Source organism: Bolinopsis microptera, chromosome 6, assembly GCF_026151205.1.
Source record: "Bolinopsis microptera isolate Bmic1 chromosome 6, MBARI_Bmic_1.0, whole genome shotgun sequence".
NCBI classification, from domain to species: domain Eukaryota; kingdom Metazoa; phylum Ctenophora; class Tentaculata; order Lobata; family Bolinopsidae; genus Bolinopsis; species Bolinopsis microptera.
In genome coordinates this window covers 8,318,130-8,339,368 of record NC_087077.1, presented here as the reverse complement: position 1 = coordinate 8,339,368, position 21,239 = coordinate 8,318,130, and the positions used below count along the sequence as shown (strand labels likewise).

Sequence of the window (21,239 nt, the reverse complement as noted above, 5' to 3'; positions counted from 1 at the left end):
CTCTTACTAATTCGCTCGCCCAAAAATTTCACGTGACTTTCTCCGTAGCTTAGTGCACTAGATTCCCACTATCGGAATCGTTCTGAATAGCCGATCCTTACCAACTCCGTGGATCCGACTGGTGGTGTCTGATCCAGTGAAAGCGTGGCACAGAAGTCGTACAGAAAGCCCAATTATGGTATCCTAGCACCCTGTCACGTGATAAGCGATTAGGTAATCATTGATAACCCAATCAATTTCGCTAACGAGATAAACAAATTGCTTGATAACTTCGTCATTTTCAATCCGTTTCGCACATCGTTTTGCAGATGTTTTGATTTGAGTGCTCTAATCAAGTTGATGTTTCTGTAATTGGTGATGATACTTAACTGATTTGCTTGTAACTTTGCATTTGACCAGCAACTGTTTCTCACCACCAAAAGCTACATCTATGACATTGATAAAATTCGAAGTGCGATTGGTAGGAGGCACGTGAACACGATACTGCTGTGCCACGCTTCACTGGATCAGACACCACCAGTCGGATCCACGGAGTTGGTTCATGCAGAAAAGCAGGAATACAATGTGGATCAACCTGCCTGAAATGTCAGGACAATTGCACCAATGTGCCAGCTGAGGACTCATAAGTTAGACTATTATCTAGTATATATGGTTATATAAAGTACTACTTCGATTTCCCAATTAATATAATGAAAATTTGTTAATTATTCGTGATATGTAATTTTAAAATATTTTGATCAAAAGTAATTTTTATATTTTTTAAATATTTGTTTAATAATCGAATAAGCTAATTAATTAATTATCTAATCCAAAGTTTGTTAGATAAAAAGTTGTCCTCTTTCATATTTTGAACACATTGGTTCAATCTAGAACCTTCTACGCCATTCAGAAGTCTTTTCATTAGCGGAGATTCGATGTGGTAAAAAGTGGTAAATAGTGGTTTTTCTTTACAAATTTCGAAAATTTTACAAGTCCAAAATATTGTATGTGAAAATTTTCAAAATTTTCATAAAAATTAGTTCAATATACGTGGAATGTAATTGTGAACATTTTTTATGAAAATGTATTTTTGAAATATTTGAAAATTTATTAATTATTTAATTAATTAATTAAATAATTTGTTTTTGAAAAAGTTGTTAAAGAAAAGGTTGTTCTTTTTTGTTTTCTAAACACAATGCTTTAAACTAGAATCTTCTAGGATATTCAGAACGTGACTTATTTGCGGAAAACCAAAGTGGTAAAAAGGTGGTAAAAAAGTGGTAACTGTGGATTTTCCTGAAGTCGAGGATTTTGGGAACTCTCTGGAATGATTCCTGGGACCTGTCCCGACCATATCCCGTTAAAATCGCTTTGTTGCGAATTTTGTCCGACAAAAAGACGGATTTGACTGTACTAATACCGTACTAGGTTCTCCCCTCTCTCAGGACATATCAATTAAAGTTGCTCTTTTTAACATACTGAATACTTAACTTTCTGAACAAACTCGACAGTTCTGAGTTTATTTAAAGCTGGTCAGTATGACTATGAGCATTTAGAGTGTGATCTATAGTTTGATATCTGAGTTAACGAAACATATTGGTGCGATGAATACTAAGTAGGTTTTACTGGAATTCAAAACCTGAGTTACCTTTTAGTTCACGATAAACATTTGACGTAAAGTTTGTCGACTAATCTAACTTGACAACGCCATGTTTTAACAATTGTAACATGGTAATAACCTCAGTTTAACCTGAGTATTATTAAACCCTGCATTTGAGGAGTTTTTATATCTATTATACATTTTGCCCGTTTCTTCTACTTCCCGTCCGTGTTATTCTTAAAACCTTCTTACAGTTCTACCTGTGACACTCCTTAAAACAAATAGTGTTATTTTCTCTCTACCTGCTTACCTATAACACAGTCAGGTGACACACTCTCCAGAACAATCTGTCCGTCTTGACAAATGCCCCTGCTGCCCCCTACGTTCCGGTACCCGGACCTACACCCCAGTGTCACGTGTGAGTTGTGGGGGACCGGAAGTAGCGGTTCCATCTCCGCGCTGTCCCGTGCAGGGGTATACTCTCGGCAGTCAGCTGGAGTAGTTTATTATTCGATTTACAAGATCACAGCTGCACTTGCTTAATTCAATTTAATTCAAAATTTACAGTTAAATAATTTACAGTAAAAAATAATGTGCGACTGTATATTGACGTCAGAGTCTCTTTCGTAGTTTCATAAAACCTATCAATAACAATGATTCAGTGAGTTAAGGTGGCGAAGGAAACTTTGCTAATCGTTTACATAGAAAGGTTCCGTTGGTAACTGTAATTATTACAAGTCTTTGTCGAGCTAGTTTTACAGTCCATGTCATGAGGTTAAAAATTCCTTCTAACTAATTAACTATATGGGTAACGTTTCAATATCTAAATAACAATAGTATAACAACATGTACGGTCCTATTATAGTTGTATGTATATGATATGATAATAGATATAATAAATATGTTCTGTATAAAACCACCGTCCTACGAACGGTTAATTTGTCTCCTAGCTGTGAGGCATCACCTCACAGTCACACTAGCCCTTACTTACTTATACATCTACCATATCCATCTGTTTGTGCATTAGGTGAGATCTTTATAATTTTATGGTTTTCATTTAAGATTAAAAATATTTTATAATTGTATGAATCGTGTAATACAAATAGTCTGACCGTGTCCCACTATTGTTTGCGTCCTAATTACAGGAGCAAAAATCGCTTCTTCCTGAGATAGATAATCGATTTATGACGTTTTCATTCGTATTTTGTTTCTAACGCAAACTAATGTCATTGGTGGATCCTCTACGTCAGGCCTGTGACGACTATAGGAATCACTTAGAGGTATTTGCAGAAAGAGTCAGAAGCGAAAGGTTGCCATAACGTAGCTGTGATAGCTTATGTGTGTTCCGCAGTGGTAGAATCACATCAGTCGATGTGTATATGTGATTAGTTTTACGTACAAAGCTTACTGCAGTATTTAATGATCAATCACGATGTTTGCACTTGCCATTTATTATGTGACTCTTGATGATCTAACAATCTTTTTATCAATCGCTCTTTATACAATCATATCACTCTATAAGAATAACAAATCGTCGTTGTCATAAAACTTGTTTACGTTACCTAGTTGTGCTGTTGCCATAATCTCGAAGACCTTGAAGCCCCATCCTTTAGGATCCAGCACCTTGATAGTGTCTCCCACCCCACATGCCACAATAGAAGGCAGGTCACGTGACAGGTCACGTGAGGTCTGGTCACGTGTGCTGTATACCAGCAGCGTTATGTTGTCCCCGCAGTTTGTGTCACTGTTACAGGTACACCCGATCTCGGTACAGGTGAAGGTTGTTCTGTTGCTTGCCTGGAAGTTGGTCTTTTTGTAGAGACTGCAGTGTTTTAATTATAACGTGATCTTAGTTACTGATTATTCGCTGTGACCTTTCTCATTGAATAAATCTCGCAAAACATCGGATTTGTTATTGGTCGACAAAAATTCGGTTCGGCAAATAAAAATGGTGGTTTGATTCTCACTCATTCTGTTCAGATTTTCATCGTGCGCATTTTTATTTAGCAAAATTAATACTCGTCACCTTCAAATTTAAAAGGTTTCAGTCGACTTTTAAATAACATCCTAGTGATCTACAGGACCATGCCTATCATTTGCATACTTAAAAATCATGAATACTTAAAGATTGATTGACTATGTAATCCCTAACAGTCCTTGGCTGTTTCTGGATTTTGCAGAATACTACAAATCCAAAAGTTAGTCTCCCTTACCTCGGAGTGTACCACAGTCACCATTGCCACACAGTGCACACTGTCCAGGGTCACGGTGAACCATGTTTCCTGCTCTTCATTTGGTCCTGCTAAACTGTAGGTTTCATAGTTTCCGTCTATTGCTCGCCACGCTGCTTTTCCAGCCCACACGTTTGAAGCGGTCGCGGTTACAAGAGGGATTTTGCTTTTTAGCCCTGGTGACGTTGAACCTGCACAGTTTGGGAATAACTCGTTTTGGCTGGTAACCTCGAAAATTGGTCTGGTTTTTCTAGAATTATTTTTTATCGCGTCCGGAATGTTTCTCTTAACTGACCTCATAATTTGTTTAACACACGCACAATACGAATTCGAAAGTTATCCTGACCTGTATAAATTGCTGTACAGGCCAACAGAATCCAAACAACAAGCACTACAGATCCCATGACATCATAGATGTAAACTAACCTAAACAAATACAAATAATAGTTGTTTAACTGGACAGTGTACACAGACACTGTACAGGAAAATCAACCGAATCTAAAGTCTAAACGCCGAAAATTAACACAACAAGGGTTTATAACAAGCAACGGCATGTTATATTGCAGTAAATAAAATGTAACACCTGTTAATTGCTTATCATGACAGCCCGCATACATTAACGTCTCACAGTTTCAATCAACAAGTCTCGATTAATAAATCCATGTCAGACTTGGTGTGAGCGTGCATAAAATTGATGTAATCAAAAGAAAACTAACGGTAGAGTTTGCGGTTCCGATCATCAGCTCTCAGATATTACGGCCAGGTTTGATAATTGCTTTATAAATGAAGCAATTAAGTAGTCGAATTGATTCATTCCTTATATTGAGATATTAGAACGGATTCGGTGGTGTTTTTTTTTTCATGATTAAACTAGAAACGGTCGGATGTAAATGAAGATCTAAATTTAAGCTTTGGCCTTTGAGATGTGATATTCTCTGATAATGACACTCCAAACTATTGACTGACCAGTCGTCGTTAGGCTAAACTGACAACATTATCCCTTACTAATTCCGATTAGTTGTCATGATAAGTGATATAATTAGTTTAAGTGGAAATATAATGAAACCTATACCACAGTGCTGTTTCGTAGTGGGTGGGATCTTATTGTAGGCTGTTTAAAACATATGTTAATCTCTCTCTCTCTCTCTCTCTCTCTCTCTCTCTCTCTCTCTCTCTCTCTCTCTCTCTCTCTCTCTCTCTCTCTCTCTCTCTCTCTCTCTCTCTCTCTCTCTCTCTCTCTCTCTCTCTCTCTCTCTCTCTCTCTCTCTCTCTCTCTCTCTCTCTCTCTCTCTCTTTCTCTCTCTCTCTCTCTCTATCTATCTCTCTCTCCTCTCTCTCTCATAATATTATTTAGAATTCTAATAACATTTTAAATTACCTTTAAGTGTCAAACTTAAAATCTTCCAATGAAAATTATCGTTTAATCTGAGCCTCACAGTTCACACCAGTCGAATGTGTCTACAACATTTCTCTTATCTCCGTTATAATAGACCTCCCCATATGATGTGTTTATGTGTAAACATTTACACAGTTATATGTTTAGTAAATGTTCTAGACCTCACGATTGAATGTTAATACTTTAGTTTTAATCATCGCACGTAGCGATATTTAGCATTTTAACAGCTATGAATGCGAGCTATGCCCCGAGTCCTATATCTGCATGATTCCAACAGTTAAAATTTGCTTTCATTGCAATATGATCTTATTGCTAAGCATTACGTCCACGAAGTGGCAAAAGCAAAACTAATTGAGGACAAATTTATATGTATACAACATTTTCAACATGAAAGCTAGCTTGTTAATGTTAGTGTATCAAGCAGAGTGTGAGATCGTAGTTTAGGTAAACTTTTTCTAGAACTTTGTATGGATTTCGCTTTCTTGAAATCATATAGACATTCTAATATACGATCATTTTGATATGTTCATACTTTTCTTTGGAGCTTTTTGTTGAGCTCTGTAATATATCACTTCTAAATCAAAACACGTGTCGAAAAGTATTAAAAGGAACACATTGATACTCCTGACCACCCGATATACACTCCTAATTTAGTTCTAACACTGGTCTTTGGTCGGGCATGTCTAACTAATAACTATTACCTAACTATTACGTTTGATTAAAATCATTGCTGAACACTGTGACAAACAATAGATCCGATATATTGATCCAATATTGGCCCAATGGTTGGCTATTATATGATTATGTCATCCAACAATAGTCCGTTAATAATTTGACCTCATGTTCGTCACATTAAGTGACTAAGCAGTCTGGTCACATGATGGTAGTTTCAGTAGTACCCTCTTAATGTTTTAAAGAATGGATTGTAATGTTACTTCACTTCGTCTTGTAGTGCCACTTTTTAGTTCCTTAAATATATTTAATAAGTCTCCGTATAGTAATCTGCCGTTGAAGCCTCTGATTTTTGTGATATTTTATGATTGTTTTGTGATTGTTGTGATATTTTTGTGCAATTTCCATATATTCGCCGCCTGAGATTACACGTCATATGATATTCTGCTGGTAAATTAACTTACAACTTTTATCACTGGAAATGGCTCTTTTAACACTAAGTTTACATTTCAGAAACTCTAAATTATGACCCCCTCCTGGCCAGATCATATTTCTAGTTCCAGTACTCAACCACCTGTCAAGCATGTGGCCATACAAATGTCAGACCTTTACATCGGAGGATCTCTTCTTCTGGTAATTTGTGTCATTTTCATCGTATTCAATGCTCTCCTGAGTTGGCTCGTCTACAAGAACTGGTTCAACATCAAGAAGTCCAGATTCTTCAACTCCGTCTACCTCGGACTGGTTCTATCACTGGCTGATTTTGTGTTAGCCGCCCTGGTAGGTCTCCCTTCTTCTTTCCACCTCACATGGGTTAGCTACTTCCGGGAGCAGGCTGCTATGCGGTACTACTCCCTGTACATCGCACCCTTCCTCTTTGAGTACATCTTCCTGTTCCGTGTCTTGATTATAGCACTTCTCTCTACGGACAGCTTCCTGCACGTCAAGTTTCCTCTGCGTTACGACGCTTTCTATGAATCAAGAATAAGAGTGCAGGTGGCGTGTCTTGTGGCTGCTATAATACCCCTTCTCTGCAGGACTACTCCTACTCTGGTGAACTTAATGCATTACAGCGATAAGGCACACCCAATGGACTGCTTGGAGTACAACGACCCCACTGCTACAACCTTCGATAAACTTGCAAACTACTCTCACTATAAAACTCCCCTGACGTGTGCAGTTTACCTGTCAAATTCAGCAGAAAGCACCTTAGTTCAAGTGGATGTGATCATCTTAGCCATTATCACAGCTGGGTCCTGGTTAGTAATCGTCCTCACCAATCTCATCATCCTGGTTTCAGTCATCAGAGGATTACATAACAGGAGCATGAAGAAAATCATGAAGGTTACTCTGGTTATCAGTGCTATTGCTTTCACTTTCGTGTTCACTAATTTCCCCTACGTAGTTGCATGGTGGTTGGAGTATTTATCTCTTCCCTCAAGTGACGGAAGTTTCTCAAATATCACCCCTGCAACGCACCAGCAGCGGTTCTACCTGAGTCTGCTCTCGTTCCTGTCTCTGCTCTTCCATCCTTGGATCTACGTCCTCCGTTTGAAGTCTTTCAGAGATTTACTGACGGGCTTCAAGAGAAAGATGGCCCAATCCTTCGCTTTAAGATCGTCCCGAAATGACACCAAAATATCCATGAACTCTCTTAATTCAAAACGGATTGGATCCAATTCTGAGAAAGCGCCTGATTCTCCAAAGTCAAACAACTTGATGTACAGGAATGAGGCTTCATTTTACCAGAGAGAAACCACTTCCACTAACATTGCCCAGGTCACAACTGCCGTGGCGGATTGTAGGGACTAGAGATGCAGACATAGTCCCCTAAACTGTTAATTAAGTTTATATGCCCTGTAAATTGGAATAATTATAAATGTTGGGACTTTCCTACTGATGTGAAGAGTGAGAGGACATAAAGAGATCGTGTGTCAGAATCGAGTCAGTTACAATTTTTAAATATAACGGTTCTGTTATTTTATTTTTCAAAGAATATCTTTTTGAGTAGCATGTAAATATGAAAATCTAAATTTTGAAATCTTGTTATACTAATAACCAACATGAACATTTTGTACTGCTTGAACAAGTTTTAATCGTTCAAATGCAGTACAGCAGTATTTTTCATGATTTTTCATGATGAATAAACATCATATCAGTATTAAATCTTTAGTGATAGCAGAACATTATTTAGAATTCTAAAAACATTTTAAATTACAACTTTAAGTGTCAAATTTAAAATCTTCCAATGAAAATTATCGTTTAATCTGAGCCTCACAGTTCACACCAGTCGAATGTGTCTACAACATTTCTCTTATCTCCGTTATAATAGACCTCCCCATATGATGTGTTTATGTGTTGACTGTTTAACAGTATACACAGTACTATGTTTAGTAAATGTTCTAGACCTCACGATTGAATGTTAATACTTTAGTTTTAATCATCGCACGTAGCGATATTTAGCATTTTAACAGCTATGAATGCAAGGAGCCCCGAGTCCTATCTGCATGTTTCCAACAGTTAAAATTTGCTTTCATTAATGCAATATGACCTTATTGCTAAGCATTACGTCCACAAAGTGGCAAAAGCAAAACATAATCGAGGAAAAATTGATATGTATAACAGTTTCAACATAAAAGCTACCCCAGAGGTAGGCAGAGCATCTCAATGCTATCCTCTCGTGGGCTATCTTGGCCCAGCCTCTCTGAAACAAAAAAACAAAAAAAAAACATAAAAGCTAGCTTGTTAGTGTGTCAAGCGACAAGCAGAGTGCGAGATCGTAGTTTAGATAAACTTTTTATAGAACTCTGTACGGATTTCGCTTTCTTGAAATCATATAGACATTCTAATATACGATCATTTTGTTATGTTCACACTTTTCTTTGGGGCTTTTTGTTGAGCTCTGTGTAATATATCACTGTGTAATATATCACTGTGTAATATATCACTTCTAAATCAAAACACGTGTCGAGAAGTATTAAAAGGAACACATTGATACTCCTGACCACCCGGCATACACTCCTAATTTAGTTCTAACACTGGTCTTTGGTCGGGCATGTCTAACTAATAACTATTACCTAACTATTACGTTTGGTTAAAAGCATTGCTGAACACTGTGACAAACAATAGATCCGATATATTGATCCAATATTGGCCCAATGGTTAGCTATTATATGATTATGTCATCCAACAATAGTCCGTTGATAATTTTACCTCATGTTCGTCACAGTAAGTGACTAAGCAGTCTGGTCCAGGCTTGTCCGCCGCCGCCGAACGCCGCCGCCGCCGGGTGATTTTGCCACGCCGAACGCCGCCGATACACCCGGCGTACATCGGCGTACGGCGTGCATTTTCTGACTTCAAAATAATTCTGTCTTCATTTGATTTTGAAGGTATCAGTGTTACTGATAGCGATTAGCGGCTAGGGGCAACACACACATGATACACACCTTTAGCTAACTTAACAATATTGATTATACCGTATATGGAATAATCCGAACTACAGTTACTAGCACGCGTTACATCGAAAATTTCATGCTCCTTAAGTTAAATTGTACTGATCTATTATTTTCTAATGTACAATTAGCAATCTGCACTCTGCAGTTTTAAGTCTGCCTATGTTTATATGCATTCACAATTCACAGTGAAATTGTACTCGTGACATGTTCATGTTGTAAACTTTACAGTGTTTTCGCTGCTTTATTTCTCAGTCCCCACATTGTAGATGATCATGCGACATGCACCAGGTATTATAATATCGTATTTGTTAGCATTACATTGCTGACAGTTGAGTGAGTTGACTGCCCGAACTTATCAATTTGTCTCAACTTTTATTTGATAGCAGATAATACCATAACAATATACCAACATCATTTGTTGAAGTTAAGTCTAAATTACCCAAATTAAGTACATATGATCATATTCATATTTCATAGACCTCAATTTAGTTGGCATTGATTTCACGGCTCACGCCGGCGTACGCCGCCGCCGCCGGTGTAATTTTAGTGAAACGCCGCCGCCGATCCATTTAGCCACGGCGGACAAGCCTGGTCTGGTCACATGATGGTAGTTTCAGTAGTACCCTCTTAATGTTTAGTCTGACGTAAGAAAGAATGGATTGTAATGTTACTTCACTTCGTCTTGTAGTGCCACTTTTTAGTTCCTAAAATATATTTAACTAGAAACCCGCTAGTCGAAAGCTTTGTTCGAGGAAATTTTAAAAATCAGTTATGTTTTAATTTCTCTTCATCATACAGCTCTGTTATACAGTAGACATAATGGAATTTATTTAACAATGGCGACAGCGTTGTTAGTATTCGGATTCCCAAAACGATACTTTTTACCGCATCAAAAAATACCAATCACAACCAAAGTTATGAATATAAGTCATAGCGTGAGCGTAAATGTGAGCTAGTTTTGAAGTTATGACGTAGCATACAGCATAACAACGCACGTAGTTAAGATGTTCTTGCTCGCGCACGTGCATTTTTATCGTTGCTACGCAACAGCGCAGTAAACCTTTGCTAAAATAACGCCATTATTCTAACGATTATTTAACCTCACTTCCGACGTTAATTATAAAAAATCTAAAGCCTAAATCAAAATTCTAAGAATGCTATAGCCTATTCCTATCCTTTTTCTACAACCCTGCTAAAAATGGCGAGGTTTCAACTCCATTTGCGAGCTGGGTTTGGCTTCACCAGAGGGTCATTTTGAGGTCGATTTTCGGTGTTTTTTCTTCTATGTCCCCGTCGCGTTGCCGGGGAAATTTCGTCAAGTTTAAAATATTGTATAGATAAGTCTCCGTATAGTAATCTGCCGTTGAAGCCTCTGATTTTTGTGATATTTTATGATTGTTTTGTGATTTTTGTGATATTTTTGTGCAATTTCCCTATATTCGCCGCCTGAGTTTACACGTCATATGATATTCTGCTGGTAAATTAACTTACAACTTTTATCACTGGAAATGGCTCTTTTAACACTAAGTTTACATTTCAGAAACTCTAAATTATGACCCCCTCCTGGCCAGATCATAATGCTAGTTCCAGTACTCAACCACCTGTCAAGCATGTGGCCATACAAATGTCAGACCTTAAAATCGGAGGATCTCTTCTTCTGGTAATTTGTGTCATTTTCATCGTATTCAATGCTCTCATGAGTTGGCTCGTCTACAAGAACTGGTTCAACATCAAGAAGTCCAGATTCTTCAACTCCGTCTACCTCGGACTGGTTCTATCACTGGCTGATTTTGTGTTAGCTGCCCTGGTAGGTCTCCCTTCTTCTTTCCACCTCACATGGGTTAGCTACTTCCGGGAGCAGGCTGCTATGCGGTACTACTCCCTGTACATCGCACCCTTCCTCTTTGAGTACATCTTCCTGTTCCGTGTCTTGATTATATCACTTCTCTCTACGGACAGCTTCCTGCACGTCAAGTTTCCTCTGCGTTACGACGCTTTCTATGAATCAAGAATAAGAGTGCAGGTGGCGTGTCTTGTGGCTGCTATAATACCCCTTCTCTGCAGGACTACTCCTACTCTGGTGAACTTAATGCATTACAGCGATAAGGCACACCCAATGGACTGCTTGGAGTACAACGACCCCACTGCTACAACCTTCGATAAACTTGCAAACTACTCTCACTATAAAACTCCCCTGACGTGTGCAGTTTACCTGTCAAATTCAGCAGAAAGCACCTCAGTTCAAGTGGATGTGATCATCTTAGCCATTATCACAGCTGGGTCCTGGTTAGTAATCGTCCTCACCAATCTCATCGTTCTGGTTTCAGTCATCAGAGGATTACATAACAGGAGCATGAAGAAAATCATGAAGGTTACTCTGGTTATCAGTGCTATTGCTTTCACTTTCGTGCTCACTAATTTCCCCTACGTAGTTGCATGGTGGTTTGAGTATTTATCTCTTCCCTCAAGTGACGGAAGTTTCTCAAATATCACCCCTGCAACGCACCAGCAGCGGTTCTACCTGAGTCTGCTCTCGTTCCTGTCTCTGCTCTTCCATCCTTGGATCTACGTCCTCCGTTTGAAGTCTTTCAGAGATTTACTGACGGGCTTCAAGAGAAAGATGGCCCAGTCCTTCGCTTTAAGATCGTCCCGAAATGACACCAAAATATCCATGAACTCTCTTAATTCAAAACGGATTGGATCCAATTCTGAGAAAGCGCCTGATTCTCCAAAGTCAAACAACTTGATGTACAGGAATGAGGCTTCATTTTACCAGAGAGAAACCACTTCCACTAACATTTACCAGGTCACAACTGCCGTGGCGGATTGTAGGGACTAGAGATGCAGACATAGTCCCCTAAACTGTTAATTAAGTTTATATGCCCTGTAAATTGGAATAATTATAAATGTTGGGACTTTCCTACTGATGTGAAGAGTGAAGGGACACAAAGAGATCATGTGTCGTTTAGCTGCAGAAGTGTAGAAGAGACAAACTATAATTTATTGATATTTGATCGGCTGTCGTTCTGTGTAGAATTTGTTGTCCGATTCAGATGAAAAGAGAATTAGTTTATCTGAAATTTGTTAGTTCAGAAATTATAACTTGTTAATTTCAATTCTATTTAATCTCAACTTTAACAGAATCGAGTCAGTTGCAATTTGCAAATATAACGGTTCTGTAATTTTATTTTTTAAAGATCCTTTTGAGTAGCTTGTAAATATGAAAATCTAAATTTTGAAATCTTGTTATACTAATAACCAACATGAACATTTTGTACTGCTTGAACAAGTTTTTACCGTTCAAATGCAGTATTTTTCATGATATATGAACACACTACACAGTTACCAAATTTTATTTTATCAAAAAATACCTTGACTCTTGTCAAGGGTGTCTCGCATCATATTAAAAATGTATTTGTTCGTTGCATGTTGATGTATAAGATTTTTTAATTTGACGACATATGTTCAGTTATTTGTTTAGCTCGAAATCATAGTATGAATGTGGTAGACCGTGGAATCTGAACTGAACAAAATCCATTGTTCAATAAATGTGAAAAGTCATGTTTTGACATTGTAACTTGTAAGTCGTTCGCCTCTCCATCTCTGCTCTGACGAGAATCTATGCTATTTTTAACTGTCGTCACCGAATTTTCGAATCGATTTACCATTCTTCAACGTCTAATCCCTGATCTAAAACTTTAACTTCCATTGACATCTCATCGAAGGCTAGTTGATGTCAACTGTCAAGTAAATGTTGGGGATAATTTGACTGTTAGCATTTATTCTTTTAGCCATTTGGTATGCATATAGGACGGTACTGCGAGAATTTTCCATAGTTTTAAATCTCACTCTAGTCTACACTCATGTCACATCCCACTATACATGCTAAACGTCCAACTTTCAGGTAAAACGGATAGAGCTCTCAAAACGTTTTTACAATTTGATGACGCATATCAACTTTTTAGCCTGACCAAGAACAGATCTATATTCTATAGGCTATTATAGCTGATATATTTTAATTCTGGGCCATATTGTTTCTGTTGCAGCTTGTATCAGAGCTGACCGTTGATATTAATTCAGTTGGGAAACGAGAAGCTGGTGTCGCCAGATAAGGATTTGCAGCAGCGGTTTGAATTGGCGGTTAAACGTGCCGACCATCTTCAGGAGCAGGTTGGTTCAAGATGTGTAATGATTATAACTCCTCCTCAATCCGGCACACTTACAACCCTTACAATAAATCCAGCCTCATAAATTCAATTGGTAACCAAATAGAGGAACTTGAGCACGACTCCATGTATTGGAAAGATCTTAGTGAAATGCTAACAAGATGTGAGTACATTCAACAAGTCCATATCTCACCATCAAAAACCAATGAACTAAAAGTATTTTCATTAAACGTACGATCTTTACACAAAAACATAACTCATTTCCGAGAAGAAATTCACACGTATCTAAATTACGATATACTGAGTTTCAATGAAACAAACTGCGCTCTAAGTAAGCTACCTAACGGTATTAATGACATACTTCTAGAGGGATTTCATGAGCCGATAATACAGGAACCAGCACGTGCATCTGGCCGTGGGGGTGGACTGGTGTTATACGTAAATAGACAGGTATGTACAGAGGAGCAAATAGAACAGTACAGGCCAAACTTCAGCTGTGAGGAAGAAACAAGTGGTGAATTTCAATTTATAAAAATCCACAACTGCAAAGGTTTTAACAAGACCAAGCTACTAATCAATGTTTACCGCTCACCATCGCGTAATGTTGATAAGTTCATGAAACTGCTAGATAATGTACTTAGAAGCCTAGACAGGCACTCACGTAAACACATTTTATTCACGGGTGACTTCAATATTGATCTAATAAAATACGATAAGGACGTGCACAGTCAGAACCTTGTTGCAACTTTTGAAAACTACGGTTTCGTTCAAATGATTTCAAGGCCCACCAGAATTACAGACCACAGTGCAACACTCATAGACCACGTGTATTCTAATGATATCAAGAACACGGCAAGTTGTCAGGTGCTTACTCTACACGTATCAGACCACCTAGCCACCCTTACTACGCTTCTACTTGGGGACAGAGAGGGGCCATGCGGGAGGGTTACAAGTAAAAAACCAAGTATCAAACAGGCACGGAGATTTGGCGAAGCTAACAATGCTAAATTTCAAAGTTTGATCGAAAGTGAGGACTGGAGTGAAGTGAGTTCACACGAAAATTGTGAAGTACAGTACGAAAAATGTTGTGAAATTTACACCAAACATTATGTTGAGGCATACCCCTTGAACAAATCCAGGCCGCGGCGTAAAAATGAACGAAGAGATCCAAAACCTTGGATTCTTCCCTGGCTAGAGGATGCGTGTGCGCGAAGGCATAAGCTCCACCACCTAAAAATCACAACTTCAACCAAGGCCAATGATGAAGCGTATGAAAAAATTGATAAATTCTGCAACAAGCACATTGACTTAGCTAAAGCAAAATATTATAAGAAATTTTTTGACGAGCATTGTGAGAACTCTAAAAAGCAATGGCAAATGATTAACACGCTGTTGAACAGGAAGTTGAAAGAAAAAAATTCTATAAAACTGAAAGGCGACGACGGATCTATTATCAGCAATGGCACCGATGTTGCAGCAAAATTTAACAACTACTTCTCAAATATAGCTTCAAACATTAAAGCACAGATCAGTGCTAGACAAACTTTTGATCCTGGGGGTTTTAGTAGATATCTTAGGAACCCAACATCGAATTCGATGTATCTTAGGCCGGTAACGCCAACTGAGGTGAGTGAGGTGATTCTAAAATTTAAGAATAAGTCAACACTGGATACCAAAATTGGGCCGATGAAAGTCGCAAACCATGATAGCAAGTTCACCGGTGTGATTTCTACTATCATAAACTCATCATTTACACAGGGCATATTTCCAACTGCTCTTAAAACTGCACGCGTAATCCCTATCCACAAGGGAGGTAGTAAGACAGATGTCACTAACTATAGACCCATATCTCTTCTTAGCTCATTCTCAAAAATTTACGAAAAGTTAATGCACACTAGAGTCCTTGAATTTCTTGATAAAAACGGCTCTCTGTTCGAAAGCCAATACGGCTTTAGACCGGGGATGTCATGCGAGCATGCTCTTCTTAATGCACAGAACTCTATCCTTCATTACCTTGGCAGGAAACAAATTGCGGTGCTCCTACTGTTAGACTACTCCAAAGCTTTCGACCTACTTGAACATAAAATTTTGCTTAAAAAACTGGAACACTACGGAATTAGAGGTATAGCACTAAGCTGGTTCGACTCCTATCTTCACGATCGTCATCAGTTCGTCACAGTCAACGGGGTTGATTCCAGTCCCAAGACGATCAATTATGGTATTCCTCAAGGCTCTATTCTGGGCCCCCTACTCTTCGTCATCTATATAAACGACCTCCCCGGAATCTCAGACCTGGCCAAGTTCATACTTTACGCCGATGATGCAAATATTATAGTCACGGGCCATAACGAGGAAGAAATTCAAAGTAAGCTCTCCATGATTGCAACACTTCTAGTGAATTGGGTAAGTAGCAACGGGCTTTCTTTAAACCTGAAGAAGACCCACTATATGGTCTTCAGTAACCGTAAAGTAGATTATTCCAAAATAAGTCTCAACATATCTGGAACAAACATTGAACGGGTTACTGAGGCACGGTTTCTGGGTGTTATAATTGATGAGAAACTAACATGGTGTAAACATATCACAGCGGTAAGATTAAAAATGAGTAGGTACATAGGCATCATGTTCAAATTAAAACGACATCTGCCCCTAAAAGTGCGACTACAACTCTACCATAGTTTTATTGAGGCACATGTTAACTACTGCTCGTTAGCCTGGGGATTCGCGGCAAAATGTCACATTGAGACATTATTCCGTAGACAAAAGCAAGGAATGCGGATGGTTATGCCAGGATATGTAAATTACTTTTACAAAGACGGCAAATTGCCAGCTCACACCAGAGAAGCATTCTGCAAATTTGAGATTTTGACAATACACGGCATCATCGTAAAGAATGCGCTTACATTAATGCACCGCATGAAGCACTTTCCTAACACAGTAACTGTATCAATTAGAAATTTGTTTCCAGATAACATACCCACGCATGGTTCAAATCATGAGAACAGTAGCGAATGGCTAGATACGTACAATAACCGATGTTTCAAAGCATCCATCTTTTTTAAAGGACCTTTACTAGCTCTAACAGACACCAACAAGAACATCACGTCCCTACCTAGCTTATTTTCAATAAATATTTACAAATCGAACGCAAAACGCGTGCTTCTTGAGCAACAGTCAACACTAGCTAACTCAGAGGACAGCTGGCCAGCATTTCTGCTACACAACGTACCTGGTTTGAGGAAGTCCAATAGATGAGGGATGATTGAGTAATACAGCGACCAATAATCGCTAAATCATGACATCATATCATAACATAACATAACATAGGACGACAGCAAACACACAATAAACGAGCAGTAATAAACAACGTTCGCTTAATGGACTGACATATTTCAGCATATTTTTCACTGCCAAAGCGCTGATAACAGCAAGCCTTACCCCACTCCGCGCGGCTTTTTAATGCACTAAATCTTAAAGATAATTCTCGCGATAAAATTTTCATCGTCACGCTTGAAAATTTCTAGAAATTAGAATAGCCGTATATTATAACAAACTATAGCAAGCAGAATTAAAAGATAAAAGGTTCTGGGACTTGAGCTTGAGTGGTACAAATAAAATGAAAGGCATGCTAATCATGCTCACGTACTGTAATGTGTCGAGAGTTTTTTTTAATTTTTACTATTTGACAAAATAATTGATCTTTTTAGTGTGAGTGTGATTTCAACTTTGAGTTTGAAAATATTTTGAAACGACTTTCGATATTATTGATTATTATATTTAATAAACTGTCTCAAAGCCCTTAGAGGTGGCTCTATACGGGTCTTTACAACAACAAGTCGACAGTCGTAACTAATTTCATCCAAGATACCACTCATATGATCAACTTAATATCAGTCAGCGGAATGGCATGCAGACTTGATATGATCTGCTTACCATTATGTCACATGTAGTTAGCGGACTGGTCCGCAGACTGGCCAACGTTGAATGTACAACTACATCAACATGGCACATAGCGCACCGTGCTGAACTATTGAAAGTAGAAGTGATTCGATGAGACGGAATTGGGATTGGAGCTTGGTTGTTCTTTTATCAATAAATAAAATCTATAGACCATGATATGAACCTAAATGCTAAACTTCTCCCACAATTCCTTGATTTGTGTTTTACTCCGTTTTACAGTAAACAAGCTATCATACCAAAAAAATCAGGTCGATACGATGAGGAAAACGAACAAGCGAGTGCAAAAGACGGTAGAGGATCTGTGGGCGGAAAATACGCAACTCCTCAAAGATCTCAACCGGTCTGGTCCGGGCCAGCTACCTTCAGCTAAAAAACGGGAAATGCCTAAACGACCTCAATCCAAAACCAGTAAAAGTAAAAACCGTGGTGACATGGACATCCCAAACGTTATTGGATCAGCTGACATTTGAACTTTATTTTATTTTCCAGGCCACTGTTGACTGTCCAGATTTGAGATTTGATATTTGAATACTTGTTCATTGTAATTGTAAATAGATCTGTAATCAGTATTACTGTTACACTTACACTGTACACGAACGAGATGTCAATATACTTTTCTCTGTGGCCTGGATGTTGGTTCTTCGAACTTATAACTTAATTACGAGTTAAAAATTGACTCTTCCGTTAAATGAGAACTGCTACTTGCTACTATATTTAGCAGTAGCACCTTTGCTTTTCACATTTAATTGATCGTTTGATTTCGAAGGTATTATGTATAAATATTATGCATCATGCATGCAATAATTTAAATGAAAATACAACTGATAATGTGATATTATTATTAATCTTTTGTCTTTGGCGCGCACTATGTGTATGTCTCTACAAAAAGCACATCCAAATTGATACGTATTTGTACTTGTAGGTTTATAACCTACCAGGACGCGCGCCGAGTTGGACTCGTCGACGGAACAGATATTTTACGAGTATCACCCGTTACGAGTATCACCCGTTAAATACGTATGAAATCAGAAAAAGTCCCTTATACCTGTTACTGTTAGTGTTAAGTTCACATAGCCATGTGTATACGCGTACTGCGTGACGCGCTTGTTTCACAAGCGCTTGTTTCACAAGCGCTACTGCAAGCGAGAGGGCTCTGGTTATGGGTTAGAGCAAAGTGTTAAATGTTAACTTGCTTGACTGAAAATTAAACTAAGAATCGTCTGAGATCATTGCCGCACGTTGTGGGCCACGTCGTGGCCTTTGCTACAACATTGCTCTAACCAGTACCAAAGCCCTCGCGCGCCCACCGAACGCGGAATAGTACGCGAAGACTGATCATGGTTATACGACTTTAAGGAACTAAAAAACTGCATATACATACTCTTGACGGATGATACTCGTCTAAATTTCTTCGAAGTAGCGCGCGCCGCTTTCTTCTCGATGGCAAGTGCTACGTAGCTACGTAGCTAAGTAGCGCGCGCCGGGCCAGATCATTAACAATGGTCAATATATACTCACGCTAAGGTGCTTTTAATTTTATAGAGAAATACGTCAGTAGCGTTTATGGGCTTGTTGTTAAATTATTTTTTACTGGGCCGCGCTCAGCCTGTCATTCCGCCAAATTTCTATGAACATGATAGCCTGAGATCCCCAAGTAAATTATTTTCTTTCAAAAGTATTCAAAGTGATTTGTATAAGTGTATATATTAATTCTGAATACATTGCAGAATTGATTCACGGTGTCAATTCTTCGCATCTCGCCGATTTGTGGTTGCAAGAAGCATTATTGGATGCGCGCGTGGCCCAGTAGTGCATCGCGCTACAAACGATTGTCTACAGACCAGTTTTTGAATTTTGTAATCTCGATATTCACAAGTAAAGTTATTACCCGTCGAAAAATTTCGATTTCATCATAAAATACATACAAAATTTCAAACACGCCAATAATTCTGACACCCTGCTGTACATATATATATATATATATTTTGTCATGACTATTTTTTGCCGTCATGTGATTTTTGATCCTTTAGTATTTTTAGTGCAGAAACAAATTTAAAATTTTATTCTTTATTTTACAATCATAATATAATAATATTTATAAGCCTCCGTTTTGAAAGTTTTAAATTTTAATATATTAACATTTCTATTTAAATTCAATTTAATGTATAAGTCAATAACTGCCCGCCAAAGCCGCGCATTCTTGAAAACAGGATTAAATTGTTCATGATTATACGACAAATAGAAATAAATTTAAAACTAGATCCGTGGTTTTTTTTAATAAATTACAAATTATAATTTTACCTAAATCCAAAGCCAGCTTTGTAAAATTTACTATTAGATCATTATATAACGTCAATTCTCAATATTTACAATGCAACATTTCATTAATCTACATACAAGCGTACTCCAGCCCCTGCACGCATCTGTTCTTATGCGGCGCGGCTCAAGCCGCGCACGCACGTATTATTTTATACTTTTTGCTTTCTAATAAATATCGTGTCAATGTGTACGTCTAAATGTTCATGTTTTGTGTAAACCGAATCCAATTGAGATTAGTGACAACGATAAGGACCCAAGTGCCTGTACGGCTTTTTCGGACCCCTGTGGACCACTACTCTTGAAATCGCTCTACAACTATTGAACATTTATAACTGTTATATAATATATAACGTCATTTGACAATTATTATCATTAATCTACAATCTAACTGTCTTGCTGAGGGAGAGGAGTAAACGCTTCACAAACTAAACTACTTACAACATACAATATTTAAAACCATCAACACGGTTATAGTTAATATCAAGGGCCAATTTGGTATACCGCTATTCCGTTGTAATATTTAGTATATCTTCACATCTTAATACTATAATGAAATACAATAGGATACATGTTTTGAGAAAGAAAGGTTGGTCCGATTATTAACAAAAGTAAACAAAATTCCATCAGGGACTCCACGGAGTCGAAAAAGGTACACGGCTGCTGTCTGGTGCTGCTAGGCATTTATTGATCAAGATGTTTTATTGTATCGGTTTTTGATGATTCTATTGTTCGTGACTAATCAAGTTCTAAATGGGGGTATAAAGTGCTGCTTAAGATACTTCGTCATCTCATGTCCAGTATAATGAATAAGATAGTAAACAATACAGTTTCAGTAGTTGACCCATACAGTTAAGTCCGTCATAACTCACAATTGTTTAATCATCTGTCAATTGTCAAAGTCGTTGTGTGTTTAGTCGCTGAGTTAGCAGTAAGATAAGTTGTTACGCGCGCGCGCGTTAATCCCGTCGACGTGAGATGTGACAATGAAAACGCTACAGAATTATTGTTTTCGCGCGTTACGTAGAATTTACTAGTGTGTAATACTGGTTAACACTGGGTGTACACTGAGTGTAAGTCGCTAAGTTTCATATACGAGCCGTTGAATATTTCCAATTTTGAGTGTATCGTGAGCATGTTTTACAGTGCAATTGTTCGGTACTAGTGTGTTTTACTGTATTTAATGACTAAGCTGTCCCCAACCACACACTATGGCCATGGATTCCTCCTGCAAGAGAACCCCTTCCTGCCTGAATACGTAGTCCATATGTTGATACCATAGCTGTTCTGCATAGTAGTTCTACAGTTATAATACAAAGCTGTAATAAAGAACAGACCATTGCCCCAGTCCGGCAAGGAAAGACGTAGCAGGTAATCCCATCAATCATGGACAACCGTGAAGTCCCTTTACTGGGCGGTGCTCAGCCTGTCATTCAGCTGAATCTCTATTCGGCTATGTGT

At 38.2% G+C, this 21,239-nt stretch overlaps 2 protein-coding genes across 5 annotated transcripts in view; one reads left to right on the top strand and one right to left on the bottom strand.

Moving 5' to 3' along the window:
* Positions 1-18,208, top strand: part of LOC134816911 (repetitive organellar protein-like) — a 42,815-nt gene extending 24,607 nt beyond the window's left edge. For all 4 annotated transcript variants that reach the window (XM_063825930.1, XM_063825932.1, XM_063825931.1 and 1 more), the window contains 2 exons: positions 13,417-13,506; positions 17,711-18,208. In XM_063825930.1, coding sequence (XP_063682000.1) covers positions 13,417-13,506; positions 17,711-17,932 — 312 coding nt within the window. In that variant the 3' untranslated portion in view covers positions 17,933-18,208. The remainder of the gene's footprint in view (positions 1-13,416; positions 13,507-17,710) is intronic.
* The window catches only part of LOC134816912 (mucin-2-like), a 765,431-nt gene that overhangs the window by 522,348 nt on the left and 221,844 nt on the right, over positions 1-21,239 (bottom strand). The gene's annotated exons all lie outside the window — the stretch shown is intronic.